This window comes from Parus major, chromosome 8 (assembly GCF_001522545.3).
Source record: "Parus major isolate Abel chromosome 8, Parus_major1.1, whole genome shotgun sequence".
In the NCBI taxonomy this organism is placed as follows: domain Eukaryota; kingdom Metazoa; phylum Chordata; class Aves; order Passeriformes; family Paridae; genus Parus; species Parus major.
The window spans coordinates 26,157,039-26,172,849 of record NC_031777.1 but is presented as its reverse complement, the minus strand read 5'-3'; the positions used below and the strand labels follow the sequence as shown (position 1 = coordinate 26,172,849).

At 42.3% G+C, this 15,811-nt stretch overlaps 1 protein-coding gene across 3 annotated transcripts in view; it reads left to right on the top strand.

The window, feature by feature from the left end:
- The window catches only part of GLIS1 (GLIS family zinc finger 1), a 179,989-nt gene extending 173,380 nt beyond the window's left edge, over positions 1 to 6,609 (top strand). For all 3 annotated transcript variants that reach the window (XM_015636699.1, XM_015636700.3, XM_015636698.3), the window contains exons 10-11: positions 2,726 to 2,893; positions 5,961 to 6,609. In XM_015636699.1, coding sequence (XP_015492185.1) covers positions 2,726 to 2,893; positions 5,961 to 6,097 — 305 coding nt within the window. In that variant the 3' untranslated portion in view covers positions 6,098 to 6,609. The remainder of the gene's footprint in view (positions 1 to 2,725; positions 2,894 to 5,960) is intronic.
- Positions 6,610 to 15,811: the final 9,202 nt, after the last annotated feature.

The following is a 15,811-nucleotide window of genomic DNA, read 5'->3' as shown; positions in this document are numbered from 1 at the left end:
CACATGAGAACAGGGAAAGTGCATTTCTCTGTATTTTCTCTGTGAAGCACTTGGCAGAAATCAGGTCCCGGGGACCTTGGCAGTGCAGTAGCACCGGGATTTTCCTACAACCCTTTCTTCACTGTGTGGTTCCAGGAACACTTTTTCCTCTGCCTTCTCAGATTATTTCACTGTGTTGCTGAGGGATAAACACTGCAATCCAAAAGAGGATTTCATTGCTTATGGCAGTTCTTTTCCAGACTCTGATTCTGAAGCAGTTCTCTGCTTCAGGTATTTCCAGACAGTGTAACTTAAAACACTTCAAAATAACCTTTCCCCATAGGTCTTGGGAAAAACCCTGGATCTGACTAATTTCAATCCAGTTCTGTCATGCTTGGATGCTCTCTGCTTTTCTAAGCCACTGTACGAGCTCTGTAGATCGTGAAGATTTTTAATTGATGTAACAAAGGCAAGCCTGGGAGCACAAGGGGAGGACAGCACTTACAGGGACAGAGAAAATACACGTCATGCCTTCCCTAGGAGTGATGTCTATAGCAGACATTCTGGAAAAGATTTTTTTTTCTCTAGCAATGCCTCTAAGTGCTCTCTGCAACCAGTTGTTCTTCCTTGGAAGCCAAATGTCTCTTTTTTTCACTGCTCATCTCAAAAGGATGTATTTTTAGAAGGCTTACAACAAGGAGTTTGTTTTGTAAACAGAAAGGATAATTATCAAAGCCAATCAATAACACACTGTACCTAAAACCACATCAAAAGAGGGCTGTGCTACCTCTCATAAGAGCTCCTTGGTTCTTTGAGCCAGACTCTCCAGGCAGTAAATAGAGGTGGCTGGTTGTTTATTCCAAGGAAGGACATGCATCATTTAATGCTCAGCTTTCCAAATTTTTGTGCTGCCTTCTCCATAGCAGCAAATACAAGCAGCCTTGGTACAGAGTGTGTAGTGTCTTTATCTAAGAGTCATCCGTTAGGACTTCACTAATCATGGACATTAACAATTCAGGTATTTTTTAGTGGATCATACCTTCTCAAGAAATTAATCATTTAATCCTTGCAGATTCTGCCAAAACACATATTAAAATGGGAAGCTTCAGAGCAAATCTTTTAGCACTCAATGAGTTTATTGCATTTCTACTCAAGAATTGCCTCACTTGGCCTTATTTATTGCCACCTTAGGAAATACGAAGTGGCCAGACCCCAAGCTTTGCCTGGTACTGCTTGGTCAGGCTTTGGTAGTAAAGGGAAAACACAGAGAAGTGTGGGAGATCTTACTGAACAGGAGAGAGCTTGCACACTGCAGGAATTGTAAGGGACACATTCACCCCATACAGCCCCAGGTGCTCTGGGGACAGGCACAGGGATTTAATTTCTGAACAAACAGACTGAAGAGTGCACAGGCAGCCCAGCAGGGCGGGTCTCTGCTGTGAATGGGGCTGAGCTGTCAGCTCGAAATTGGGAAACATGGTGGGATTCACTGAGCTGCCCGAGCTTCTGCAGGAGTTCCTGAGGAAATGTTTCAGTCTAAGACTGAGGGAAGAAAGACAACAGCTCCATATTTTTTCTGGCAGTTAGAGGAAAATCCTGAAGCACATTCTTCTAGACTTGAAGACTAATTTGGTTGACTTCAGTTGCATTTAAGGGAAGGAGAATCAGAGAAGGTAGGAAAAGGGGCAGCTGATAGGAATGTACAGTTAGTGTGCAATGCACCTGGAATAAGGGAGAACTTATTGAGGCAGGAGAAAGGAAAAGAATTAAATAAGGCCTTGGTTGGTTTAAATATTTTATACATACTTTGAGATCATCCTTATGGGAAAAAATTTCTAGAATGTTGAAACAGCTTATAAATTGCAAAATTCCTTCCTCAGCAATTCATTTTTCCTTTACTGTTAAATATCTTCTTTTGTTGTCTGCAACTCATTCACAACTTCTGATGGCAAAACCCAAACTGCTGGGTACTGATATTACAATACTTGGGGAAAAAAACCAGGGTCTAAGAACTGTTTGGTATGTGGAGGACGAAAGTCAACCATGCCCCAAAAACAGAAAGACTGAAGCAAGCAGAGACCATGCAGATCTATCTTAGCACTTCCCAGAAGCAGAAGAGCCTCTGGCTCAGCTCAGTCTTCACCTGTCAACGATCTGGAGTCAGTCCTGCACTTCTAGGTCAATTTTACCTGCACACTGTGGCCCCCTGTGTCCAGTGAAAGGGGGTTCATTTGAATCAAGAACAGTCTGGGAAAGAAATTTGAGAGACCTGTGAAGGTGTTTTGGATAAGCAGTGCTGTCTCCAGCAGTGCACAGCACACACTGGATGGGAAAAGACTTTATTTAACAGAAAACAAAGCAGTACTCTTCATTTAAATACTGCATTATTGTATTTAAATTAACAGTGATTCGTTACAGAGACATTCCCTTAGGAGCTGAGCATCCTGGACCTGATCCAGTGGAGGGCTTGGAACCAAGTGTGCTATTGACTGTGTTCAGCTGATCTATTGCTTGAAATGAAGCCCATCCTTGAGATTTTTGCATGATGGGGATCACAGTCCAGAGCACCTTGTGGGACCAAGTCTGATGCAGCTCTTCTGTAACTGAACTTTATAGAACAAGGTGATCATTTTTCCAGAGGTAAAACTGAGGAATTAACCCCCCCCAACAGTAATGAAATGCTGTGGCAGAAGTGGAAGTAGTACCATTGCAGAAGGATTGAATTGTGTGCAATATCTGCTTTCAGGTTACCAAGGCAGCTTTCACTCCATACAAAACTGTTTCCACTATGGAGATTGCTACAGAACAATGGACCAGTCTGTCAGCAGTGATGTGCTCACAGGGGAATCCCATTGCTTCAATCCTCTGAGGCAGAATGGCTATCACATCCTCAATGCACCTTTAGCTTCAACAGGTAATTTATTCTACCTGTAAGGAATTACCCATATGATATTCGTAGCAGGAGGGGCAAAGAACACGTTTTATATTCAATGTTACAACAAAAACATGTTTGTGTAAAAAAATAGCCCTGAAATTAATTTTCATCTATAAAACGCAGAAGGAAAACATTTTTTTCTTTAATCCTGCTGTATTTGATTGACAAAGTCTCTTCCATTCTGCCTGGTGCCATAGGCAACACCCCCCTTCAGGGAACTGTCAAGGCACTGCCTACATTTATTGTGTGGTCTACTCATTGCATATCTCAGGTGTGCTCAGGCAGGTTTTTATAATCAGGTTGAAGTTATAATGGCTGCATTACTATAGTACTGCAGTATTTTAGTATTCCTTTTTTTTTTCTACCTTTAAAATTCAGAATTGACAGAATTGGTGAAATCAAACAAAATGTGAGTATTGTCAGAGCAATAAAAAACAACCATTTGCTGCAATCTTTACTTATGTATTTCCAAGAAAGTTCTCTTCATGTCTGCACTCAGGAGGGCACCTCAGTTAAGAACGATACTGAAAACATATGTTTAAGTGCTTTTTGAATTGGGGCCTGAGTCAGACCACAAAATTAGAGTTGACTTTCCTGTTTGTTTTGTATTAAAGGAGACTCTGTTCAGAGCAAGTGTGCATGCATTTGTCTGCTGTTCCATTCTGGGAAGTGCATGCATCAGTAACCAACACAAGGGAAACATTTAAGATGAAATTTCAACTTCAACTTTGAATTCTTTAGTGTTACTCATAAGTTTGATATTACTAAAACATAGGGGTTTTTTATGTTAACATCAAATTTCAAGCTTAGATTGACAGCCTGCAATATTTAAAGAACAGACTAAATAAACTTTCCAAAAGAAATTGTAGCAGTAAAGAATAATACTGTGGCAAGACACCAACTTCAACAACAGTTGATTTTTCTGTCTGGGCCTAAACTATCATGAAATGTTTCTGTTTAGTATTTTTGTTTTTAGAGTGGTTATTGAGGCATGCAAATACTTAAAAGGCTGAAACATAAACATGTATGAAATATATAAATCTCATCTTTTAGTGTGTAAAATAGAGCCATTCAGGTTTGCAAGATTCATCAAGGCTATGCATTAATTTTTTTCAGGCTTTTATAGCACCATTAATATTAAATGAGATCTCATCTCACAGGAATGCCAAATGTGACTGGCAAACAGCTGTTCCATGAATCACATTAACAGTCAATAAATTTTTATTTTCTGTTCAGGACTTTGGATAGTTTACTCTATCTGGAATCTAATAATGATTTCTGGGGTGTATGCTTATCTTGGGTTTTATCCATCTGTGGTTGTGTATCCACCCTGTATACAGGCTCATCAAATAGAAATTAGCATAACATAAACACTCACAAAACTTATCAAAATACTGGTCACTCCACTTGGCCCGACACAGATAAACATGCTGAGGTTGTCCTCCAGAACCTCTGGACATACACTGTGTGCCAAATTTCTGCAGACAGCAGAATCTGACCTGTAAACCACCAGTAAATTAATAAGTCATAGGAAAATGCAGAAATGTAAAGTAGAGAATTTGACCTCAAATAATAAAAACATGCCTAACAGTAAAATAGCCACAATGAAATGGACAGGTTTTCCTGCAGCCAGGACTGGCTGTGTAGGAAGCAGGATGTGTCCCTGGCTGCTGGTGTGGTGCCACTTAGCCCTGAGGCCCCTGTGGAGTCTGGGCAGAGTTTGGCTCAGCCCCACCTGCAGAGGTGCAGGCAGGTGAAAAAGACAAGGGGAAGGCTAAAGAGAAGGAATGGCCTCATTTTTCACCAAGGCAGAGAAAAAGAGTCATTTCCCCATGGCCCCACAGACCCCTCTGTAGGGCAGAGAATGGAGCCAGGGCTGGTGCTTCCAGCACGAGGATCAGCCATCCCCAGTGGAGTCCCCACTCTGTGTAAGGGCTTGACTTTCTGTGTCAGGCACAGGTATTTGCTAAGCTGCATCTTGTTCCATGTGCTCCCTCAGCTGCTGCTGCTTATTCCAGTTGTGGTAGGTGGGCTCAGGGGTCCTTGGGGGTTCAGTCCAAGGGTCAGAACATTGTGCTGAAGTTCACACAGATGCTTTACTAAAGACCCAACCCAAATCAAGGAATAAAAGAAAGCGGAATATGTATAAAAGATGACACTAAGGGGGTAAACACAGCAGAGAAGTAAGGAGGAGCTGGACTGCAGTAAAATGAACATGTGCATGTGGGCCTCGACTGGCCAGTTGCAAAAGCAGGCGATAGGTGGATCATAATAGCAGATTTTTATGTCCTTTGGGTAGGCAATGTCTTTTTTTTAGACTCCCTGGCACTCCAGCTGCTGTAGCATCTGGTAGCATGGCAAACCTGCCCCTTTCCACAGGGATGTGAAGCTCAGGAGGTTTGTAATAGCTGTGGGAGTTTGGCATTATGAAAGAAGGACAGAGAAATTCTTTCCTACTTCTGTGGCTTTCTGGTAACCCGGCAAGCAGCAGCCGCTTACCCTGGTGGGCTTTGGTGGGCTGAGGTTCAGAACTCTTTCCATATGTCCTGTGAGCCTGACCTACCCCAGCCTTGCTTCCTCAGATCTGCACTATGTGGAGAGCAGTAAATGTAGGATCCAGATTTCTGGGTCTTAAGAGCAGCTGGGAGACACATGGAATATTTTTTCGAAGTGCTATTAAAAGGAAAAACACAAACCAAGAGGACTGCATCACATCTAGGGCACACTTTGGATCGTTGTCCACTCATTGTTTTGATGTCTTATTCAGAAAATGACTGTGACTCCTGAGAGAGCCATGCTCTGATACTTCTACTTCACTTGGAAATGCACAGCTTTGCACAGAAACCAATGGGAGCACCAGCTATAATGACACAAACATCCACTGAAATTTGTGCAGCTCCTGGTCAGGGCCTTGATGCTGAACACTGTTGTCTTTCTATTAACGCTGTCCTGTCCTGTCCTGTGTGATCCCAGGCCCCAGGCTGTGCTTCCCTCCTCTCGTGCACTGTGGCACTAATTCATATCCATGCCCTTGTCACTTTTCCAGGCTATGAGGGGATCTCTGAAGCCCAGTGTGTATCTGAAGACATGGTCTCCAATGGAACAGATGAAAATGGATTCTTCCAGAACAGTGCCTTTGATCACTGCTTGAATCACATTCCTTCCATCTACACAGATACCTAAAACCAGTGCTGGCCTTGTTTCCTTTATTATACCTATAACTGCATATGTAATAACAAAGGTGTTGTTCAAGTACTTTTATTTAGTCTGTATCCCTATATGTGCTCATTTAAATGAACACCTCACATTTACCAAACCATTTTATACATGAATAGTCTGTATAAGATAATATTGGAACCTGTTCCTTTGCTGTGGCACTTTGAAATTCATGCTTTAAGGAAATGAGGAGCATTTCAAGCAGCTTGTTTTGTAAGTTCTCTCAGTAAAGTGTAAATGTAAGTTATATAATGAACCTGTAAAGATGTTTTCCTTCTTGGAAAGTATGCTTCAATTTGAGAATGTTGTTCCCTTTAATCAGTTTTCATGTAACTTGTTGGTTCAGTCTTCTCTTTTTTTTTTTTTTTTAACTAAAAGGATTTTTTTAATCAGAGACCTCATGTATATAAAGATCTACATTTGCTCAGCTGGTTTTGTATTTTCAGTTTTACAAGAAAGCATTAAAAACTGGAAACAAGTGTACTGTCATTTCTTAACAGCATTGGGCTCCCTGATACTGCATTCTTAACATGCCTGAGAGGGATTTTAACAAAGCAGTGACATCTGCTGTGACTTAAAACAGCCCACGTGTATGTGAAGAAAACCAAGGGGTTTCCAGTGGAACAGGGGTCCCCTGCAGTAGTTTGGTTTGCTGTCACTGTGGCCCTAGCCCCACTGGGCTGCACTTGCCAGTGTAGTGATGACTCCTGGGAGAGACACTTTGTGCGAGGGGCCACGTGCCCCCAGCGTGTGCCAAGCAGGTCTGTTAGAGCTGAGCTCCTGGAAATGTCCCACGGCACTTTGGGAGAACAGTAGGGAAAAACCATCTGGAAAAAAAAAACGTTCTCATTTACAAACCACTGCAAGTTGAGCTAATAAGGGCTGTCCAGACCCTGCTTCAATCCATGGCTGTTCACTTACAGAGTTACCCAGGCAGCCACTGAAAAGCCCAAGCTGGGTTGAACCCAATCTGTGGCTGAGGATGGTACTTTCCTTTTTTTGTCTCTTCTCTCCCCAGCTCGGGTCCTACAGAGCAATTGTGTGTGTTGCAGTCCCAGGACCCCGCAGCTTTGGTGCTGTGTGAGCGTCAGGATTCCTGGTGCCCCTGTGCCTCAGCCCCTGCAGCCTCTGCAAACACAGAAATTCCCCCTGCACCGAGGCTGATGCAGGGTAACCACAAAGCCTACACAGTGCACTTGTTTCTCCAGGGTCTGGCTGCACCTTGTTAGTGCATTTGAAGGGGCGTCTCTGTATCCAATTTAGCTTTCTATCCTCAAGAAATTTGAATGAAATTTAGACATTCAGGAAGTTTTAGTCACTACAGAACAAGGTTTGTGGGGTTACGTGACCCGACATGCCCGTTTTAGGAAGGGTTCCTCAAGTCTCTGGCTCTCGAGGCCACGCAGTGCCAGCTGCAAACCCATTAATTGTGGCCCAGCAGCCCTGGCAGCACTGACTCATCATTCCTCTCCTAGAACTGAAATGTACAAAAGCTCCAAATTGTGCTCTAAGCCTACACACGTGGCTTTGCTTCTGATCATGGTCACATTTGGCTTTCTGTCCTGTTTATTTATTCTGATGCCTCATAGCTGGGGTTTTTTTGGTCTCAGACACAAGTGGGCAGAAGTCTCTCCCAGAACATTAAACAAGGAGGCAGGTAGCTTAACAACTGCCAAGCAGGAAGAACTGGGGCATCTGAAGGGAGACTTAGAAAAATATCCAAAGCCCAACAAAGCTGTAATGTCTGAGACAAAAATCAAAATAATTCCTGTGCTGCAATTAGCCGGAAACACAAAAAGGAAATCGTGACTTAAAAACAAGAATAATTCAATTTCCTAAAAATTAAATAAATTCTTCTAAAAATTACTTTTTTTTTTGGTTAAAAATATAAACTGACCAATCCTAAACATATTTGATCAATTACAAAAATTCTTATGTCACAACAACCAGGCTGTTCAAAACCACACAATGATTCACAAAGGTTTGGGAAACTTAAAGCATAGCAGCTGGGGTGATGATTTAATTCCACAATCTGTGTGAATCAGGTTTTCTGTAAATTAAAAGGATAGATTCAGAGAAATGCAAAGGCACTTGTTTGAGTCTGTATGGTTTGGAAAGTTACCCTTAATAAAGCCAGTAAAATACACAATAGCACAAGTTAATGGTTACTCGAGTGCTGTGTACCTTATTATTTCCTTTTATTACATGTAAGTAGGGAAGTATCTCATGTAAGCTTTTCCTAAAGACACAAAGAAACCTTTCAAAGGAATTTATTGCTTGGCAAGTTTCTCGTTGTGGTGCTGTAAAAACCCCAACAACTAATAGATATAATAACTGGGGTAAGGCTTTATATGTAATAGTAGAAAATTATTACTCTGTGGAATTAAAATGGAACTGCTGGTTCCAGTTGATTGTCAGATACTTTTTCAATCTAAGCAACAAAATTCAACTAATAAATTACAACACTACTTGATAAATAGCTACAAATCATTTCCCCACTGAATGCAAACCCCGTTTACCCCTGTGCATATACTCTGTGTATGCAGGACACTTTAGGAACAACTGAAATAAGATGACCTTCAGTGGCTGATCAAGCTGGGAGAGAGACAATTAATTTCAATTTGACACTGAAACAGCAAAGGGACTTCTCTGCACTCTCCACCAGCTGGGCTGGAAGCCAAACATTCAGCAGGACTTCAAAGCTTTTAATATAATCAAGCTCAGGCTTTTCATTGTATAGAAAACCAATATGCTTATTCTGTTCCCATCCTGCTGCAGAAGCTCACAGAAGTGATGGTCCTGCCGTGTTCCAGAGGGGCTTTTGCAGGTGAGCTGAGATGTGCACACAGAACCCCAGCATCGTTCAGGCTGAAAAACACCTCCATGATCATGGAGTCCAGTGTGGCATTTAATGGTAAAATACCACTCTTGTAATGTCCTCATTGCAATGTGGCAGCAGGGCACAGGGATGTTCAAGGCCAAAGGCTCAGGTGTGCAGCAGGAATGGCTACAGCCTGCTCAGGGCTCAGATGTGCTCCCAGGGAAAGGAAACGGGCACCGAGTACATTCTCAGATCATTTTCTCTTCTTCCTTTTCTCTTCCATGCACACCCAACAGCAGGAACAGCTGCTGCTTGTGGAAAGGCTCCTCTGTTTCTGAGACTGTCCTTTCAACTGGATACGTTTTCTAAATGGTAAAAGTCCAAAAAGCCAAATTCCAGAGCACATTAAGAGCACCAGTTTGATACTGCAATAGCTCTCAGTTACGCAAGCGGTGCAAAAAAAACCCAGTGCTTAAAACAACAACCAAGTATGTGAAAATAAACAGTGACTGTAAATTGAATTTAAATTGCATAAGAGAAAAAGATTTCAATGGGTTTTGTTATGATCTTGTTAAGACCTACACGATTTTAGTTCAGCTCTCCAGTAATGTATTTGTATTAAATTAGGTCAGTGCAACAGAAGATGAAAAAATAGCCAGCCTATATAATTTAATTCACTGCAGCACAAAGCCATCAGAATATTCCCTCCTGAGATAAGCCCTTCTGAGATCTGCAGAGTTACACTAAAAGCTCCTCTCTGCTTAAATTTCAAAGCAAACTGCAAACTCCCTGAGGTGATTTGGGAGTCCATGGCCCAGAGTCAGCAGAAGGAGGGCTGTAGCCATAGATTATCACAGCCTTGCAAGGTTGCCTGTCTCAGCTCCATGGGCTGAAAACCACTCAACCATGACAGAATTTTTCTTTAAACCATTGAATCTGTACAAAGTCCCAGTCTAGCTAAAGGCCTTATAACACTGAGCTTTCTACTGGATTCCTACTGAGATGAAATTTGCCCATTCTTGTGGCAAAATGATTTTTGTAGTGGTGGTGAGGCCAGAAGAAAATAAAATAATTCTTCTGTGCAAATACAGATTGTCTGGCTAGCGCCAGTAAATCTCATTCAAAACCAAGCAACTCAACTTTAAAAGTGCATTTCTGTTCCTATGTTACACAGAAGTTCAGTTCATCAAGGACACCAAGAAAAGCATGATGCTAATTTTCAAAATTCTTAATGAGGTTAGGCCTTCTTGATTTCAGAGTTTCTGCCTCCTTTCTCAAGAGTCTGCAACCCTCTGAGTGTGCCTGTGGCAGACACTGGACTAGAATGAGCTGCTGGGCACAGGGACAATACAGAGACATGGCCTGTGGAGACACTGCCTGGGACTGGGCTGGGAAGGGCACACACTACGCTGCTTTCTTGGAGGATTTGACCCATCTTCCCACACTTAAAGGTTCCCTTCATTTCAGAAGGGCAGCAGGACAACCCCCATCCTCAGGGCAATGGTAACAGAGAGCCCCAGATCCCCACACCTGGGATCAGTGTGTGGGTCAGACAGCAGACCCAGAGTTTTCAGTAACTCAGGGAAGCTTCCTTTCCCCCTGATCCAAGTGTCCATGTGTGGTCAGAGCAGCACCTTGGCTTCCTCTTGGGTGCTGAGAAGGAAAAAGATGCCTCCAAAGGGAGTGTCAGTGTGTCCAAGAAGGTGTTGAGGAGCCACTGTCTCCACTGACTGACATCAAAATGCAGACATAATAAACACCTCCCAGCACAGCTCCTGTGATAAGGCTGAGCCTGTGCTGAAGCAGTATCCTACATCCTTCCCTGAACATCCAGTGCTCTCTGAAACAGAGCATGCCCCACACAGCAATCTGAGCAAACCTGGGACAAAAAGAAATCCCTCTCAACCAGAGTTTGCCCTGAGTAAGGGACATTGCTAAATTGCAATGGGCTGAGGAACAGAATTTTAAAGGTGTCAGAATGCCTAAAAATGAAAAAAAGGACTAAGTGATTTGGTTTGCTTGCTTGTTTTTAACACAATTGCCTTAAATTGCTTTAATTTCATCTCCAGGATTTTATTTCCTTCTGATAAACTCTGTTAGGTGTCTATTTGCATCTTTAGGCATGTTGTTCAAATCTGGGCTATACTGCATTATGAGTTTTTTTTCCTGTCTCTTTGAGTTGAGAATCACACATTTGCCTAAGGAATTCTCTGTGGAGCTGAAATCTGTTAGGATTATAAATACAGGCTGAGCTGGGAACAGGCACTGGAAACTGCCATGAAGACCATGTACAGAAAACAGTGATTCTAGTCACACAAGATACCTGATACAGTTGGAAGGAAGGCAAAGCTAAACAAATGCAGGTTTACATTTTACTATTTAAAGAATAAAATATTCAACTTGAGTTCCATTAACACCTGTCAGAACTTCGGTACATACTCAAATCCACATTTCTAATTTTACTGCTAAATAATCCCAAACTTGGCAGTTAGAAGGTAAAGCAAAATACCTAAGCTAAACATCTAAAGCAAATTGTAGCTCTCTGGAAGAGCCCTTCTGCTGTATAAATGAAGGTCATATGTATAAATGATTAGAAGCTTAAGGAAATATATCTTCTGCTTTTCTAAATTGATAACATACATATTGCATTAATATTCCCACATCAATTATTGGACATGTTCCCTGCTGTAAGAAAAACTTTTTCTTTTTTTTAAATAATCCTGTGGAATAATATTCTTATACTAGCACCATTAACTCTTGCCATGCAGAGGGAAAAGAGGTTGATTTAATAAACTACTTCCTGAAAAAGCAGTGTGTCAGTCCCTGGAGGTGCCATCACCTGGGTGCACCAGGTTTTGGAGGACAGTCTGTAAGATGCAAGACTTGTCCTTTCCCTGATGAAAAAGAGAAAGAGGTGACAGGTCCTGGTGAGGATGGAGTGGGAGGAAGCAACCCAAATACTTCAGCTTTGGTGTTGAAGTCATAGCAGCTGCACCAATGGCTAACCTAGGAGCTCTGGTTATTTATCAACACCAAAATAAACCAAACAAATGTTGCAGAAGACTCTTTAAACATTTTTTTTTTTCTCTCTGTAAGGAGCAGCTCCTCCTTGGCAGTGGCCATGGGGCAATGTGACCACAGCAGGAAGTGGGGAGGACCCCCAATTTCCAGGATCTCATGATGGATGGGCTGCCCACAGCTTTCCCCATGAAGTCACGCTGCTTCTGGTGACTGTCACCCCTTTGGCTGCCACTAAATCACACCTGCCAGAAAGAATCCTAAGGCTCATAAAAATACATTTGAAACAGTTTTTTCTCTTTGAAGTGTACCAGATCTCACAAAATACCAAGTATTTTCCATAAATATTAGCAAGCTAAAATACACCTAAAGACATCTATAGGGTCTCCAATATCATTCTACTGGATAATGTATCCCATTATACCCTGAGCACCCCCTGCATGTGAGGAAACACCTCCTTTCCCAAGGGAGATGGTCTTGGCACAGACAGGAGGGAGCCCAGCTCTGGTGCTCTGTGCTGAGGATGGCAGCAGAGTCACCAATTCATCACAGCTGATGCTGAGCACAGAGAACACAAAAATGCAAACAATATTTATCACTTCTGACAGATTCCTTTATTTTCTGCTTTTTATTAGCTGACATAAAGTAGGCTTTTTTTTTTTTTTTTTTTTGCCAGAGACAAAAGGGTGTGGAACAGAGGAATTATTTCCACTGGAAAATACTCCTATATTTTTATCAAGCATCAGAATTCTGGGACACATCACAACTAAGTACAAGTTATGGTGCCACTTCCCAATTTTGCAAATTGGTAGCTTCAAATCCCATTTTCTTGTCTCAGTGGATGCAGGTGTGTGCAGAATTACAGGAAAGGCTACCAAGAATTGCTTCCCTGCTGAACACCACCTTCACTGCACATTTCCAGCCCTGGACAGCCCTGGACTTTTCAGATATTTCTCTTTCTCACAAGAGGGAGCTCCGGCTCTGGCATAACCATATGAAAATGTCCTACCCAGGCCCTGCTGCCTCTGAAAACGCACATCTCTTGTCCAAGGTCAGGCTTGCAGGGCTCCTTTTGCAGTTAAAAACTCATCAATAATCACTCAAAAATCAATATGAATTTTAGTGCTGAAGAAAAACTGCCATTTTTATAAATTTTCCAAGTGAATTTGATAGTTTTGGACAGTGCCAGAAAGTGTGGTGACTGTCTAAAACCCGTTTTTTCTCCAAAAATCAGATGGGTTTTATGGCTGAGCAATGAAATCTGATCAGTCAGAAGTAATATAATGGAGTTATAGAGCAAGAATACCAATGACCCTTATAATGTGCATTTTAGTATTTTTCTAAAGTAAAGATCCCACAGGAAATCTCAGCTAAAGTAACATTTTGCAGTTTAGCTTATCTGCTCTCTCTATCCGAGTTCAATCCTTATTATTACCCAGACTTATGGACAGCTCTGTGGTCAGCCAAACTGGTGCACCAGAGGGTCATATTGGCACATCTTGGATTTCTGTGCTGATCTCATTATTAATAATTTTAAGAAAAATGTCCCTTCCCTTAGAGATTCTTGTTAGTAACACCTCTCCCTCTAAGCCCTCCTCCTTCCAGCACAACCCAGGTGGCCCCACTAAGCTGCTGCACAATTTGGGGGCTTAAAAATAAGTTACTGCCACACTCAAAGGCAGAGAGTTTATGTCAGGAACACTTCAGCATCCAGAAAATTTGCTTTGGTCCGAAATCCTCAGCTGAGACTGAGTATCCTTGGGCTCCCTCTGCTGATCCCAGAATTATTTACAGATCCAAACCCATGAAGTGCACTGCCACCACGATGCCTCGAGTGTCTCCAGTAACACAGAAAGGTATCCCCAGGCTGGAAGCAGGTGCACAGGGCTCCTCCGGGGCAGGGAGTAGGGAGATGTGCTGGAGGTTGCTGCTTTTTAGGGAAACCTGAGGCAGGCAGAGGCCAATGCCGCGCACGAAGCGCAGGCAGCAGTGACAGGGGAAGAAGATCGTGCAGCTCAAGGCACGGTGCCCTCCTGCAGAACGCGCTGGATCGGGCACTGATAACGGCGCATCCCACAGGAATTGTCAGGCAAAGCATGGACGGGCTGCAAATCCTTTGGATTTATTCTAAACAGCAGACCTGTCTTGAAAAGATAGGTCTGCTAGGATTTTCTGCGAACAGCAACCCAAAGAATTCCGTATTAGCCTGAGGTAAAGAAGGTAAGGGGGGGTCGGCTCGGCAATTGAAGAGCCACGTCCCGTCCTGCGTTCAGCACCGCACACGAGCCCAGGCGCGGTAATTAAATGCAGCACGGATCTGTGACAGAGTGTGAACAGAAATATAAAAAAGATTAAAAGGCGACTGTGGAAAGCTAGCGTGCTCCTCACATAATTAAAACAAGTTGTTCAAAGGCTGCTGCTAGCGCAGCGGCTCGGGCAGGTTCGCAGGCTGGGAGCGGTGCTGGGCATCTCTGCCTTGTCCTTAGCACAGCCCCAGGGAGCAGCCCGGCCCTGCCTCAGTTTCCCTGCACGTCACACATGTTAACGTGCTCACTCCCGAACGCAGAAAATGGTTTTATATCCGTGGATTAAGGATTTCATATCCATGGATTAAGGGGCTAGAATTATCTCACTGCTTCCTATTCAGCTATTGTTTAATTAAGACTATATTTAACTGAGAGAGGGAATACGAATTTAGTGCTGGCTAAAGGCTTCTTCAGACAATGATAAAGTCTGCCTTTAAAAACACCCATTATGTTCATAGTCTATGGTAAATACAAATGCAACAGTCTATTTAATACAAAATGGTTTTTGAAGTACTATTAGCACAACATAAAAGCTTTAGCCATGCAATAGATTCCCTCTAATCCTATTTTATTTTTTTTCAAACATTATATGCTATTTCTGTGGAACATTTATTATACAATAAAGACAGAATATTTCACTGCAGCAACATTTCCCAACTGGCATTATTATTATGCAGTATCAAACACCATAATCAATATAAATAAATTTTTCTATATTATGTAAGAAAAACATTTGTTTAAAGGAACTTTTAATTTTTTTCTCTTTTTCCCAAGAAAACTAATACCCTACTTCCTTTCTCAAATCCATTTTAAACACCCAGCAGATTCCAACAGTTACAAGTTAAACATTTGAAAACGACAGAATTTACCATTGCTCTAAACTTAAGAATATAAAAACCACATGTTGACATCTAAATAAAAACTGTCAAATGTTGAACTTTTTGCCAAAGTGGTTCTAACAGTTACAGAAAATCAAAGTTTATAGAAAAGAGTAGAGCTTGCTTTGGGGAAAAGAAAAAAAAAAGGAAGTTCAGCAGCTCATATTAAGTCACTTTATTCCTGTCCCACTTTTAAATTTTAGAGAAAGGCTCAGCTGGCTGATTGCACGTGATGGAGGAGCTACCTGAATTCCAGTCAGCTCCGAGCTGAAGTTCCAGTGTATTTTAGCCAGAAGAATTCCCTAGCCAAGAGAGCTTTGTGTCCCTAGCCCAGCAGTTTGCAGCTGTGCCCAGGCTGTGTCTGAAATGACATCCCTGATGTGAGCTGGCTGTTCCAGCACTGCCTGTGCTCCCAGCATAATCTGATCCATGGAAATTGCCCCAGCAGCTGCAGGCCCAGGTAGAGCTGCAGCATGGCCAAGCAAATTGCACCGCTGTTTACTTAATGATGGAATGAAAATCAAAGGAAAACTGGCAAATTCCCAGTTATGCTGGGAAATTAATTATTTTCTAATATGGGTGAAAGTACCTCAATTTTTATTTAGGGATTGCATTAGTGAAAACAACCCCAGGAGCACTCAGCAAACCTGCCTGGCCA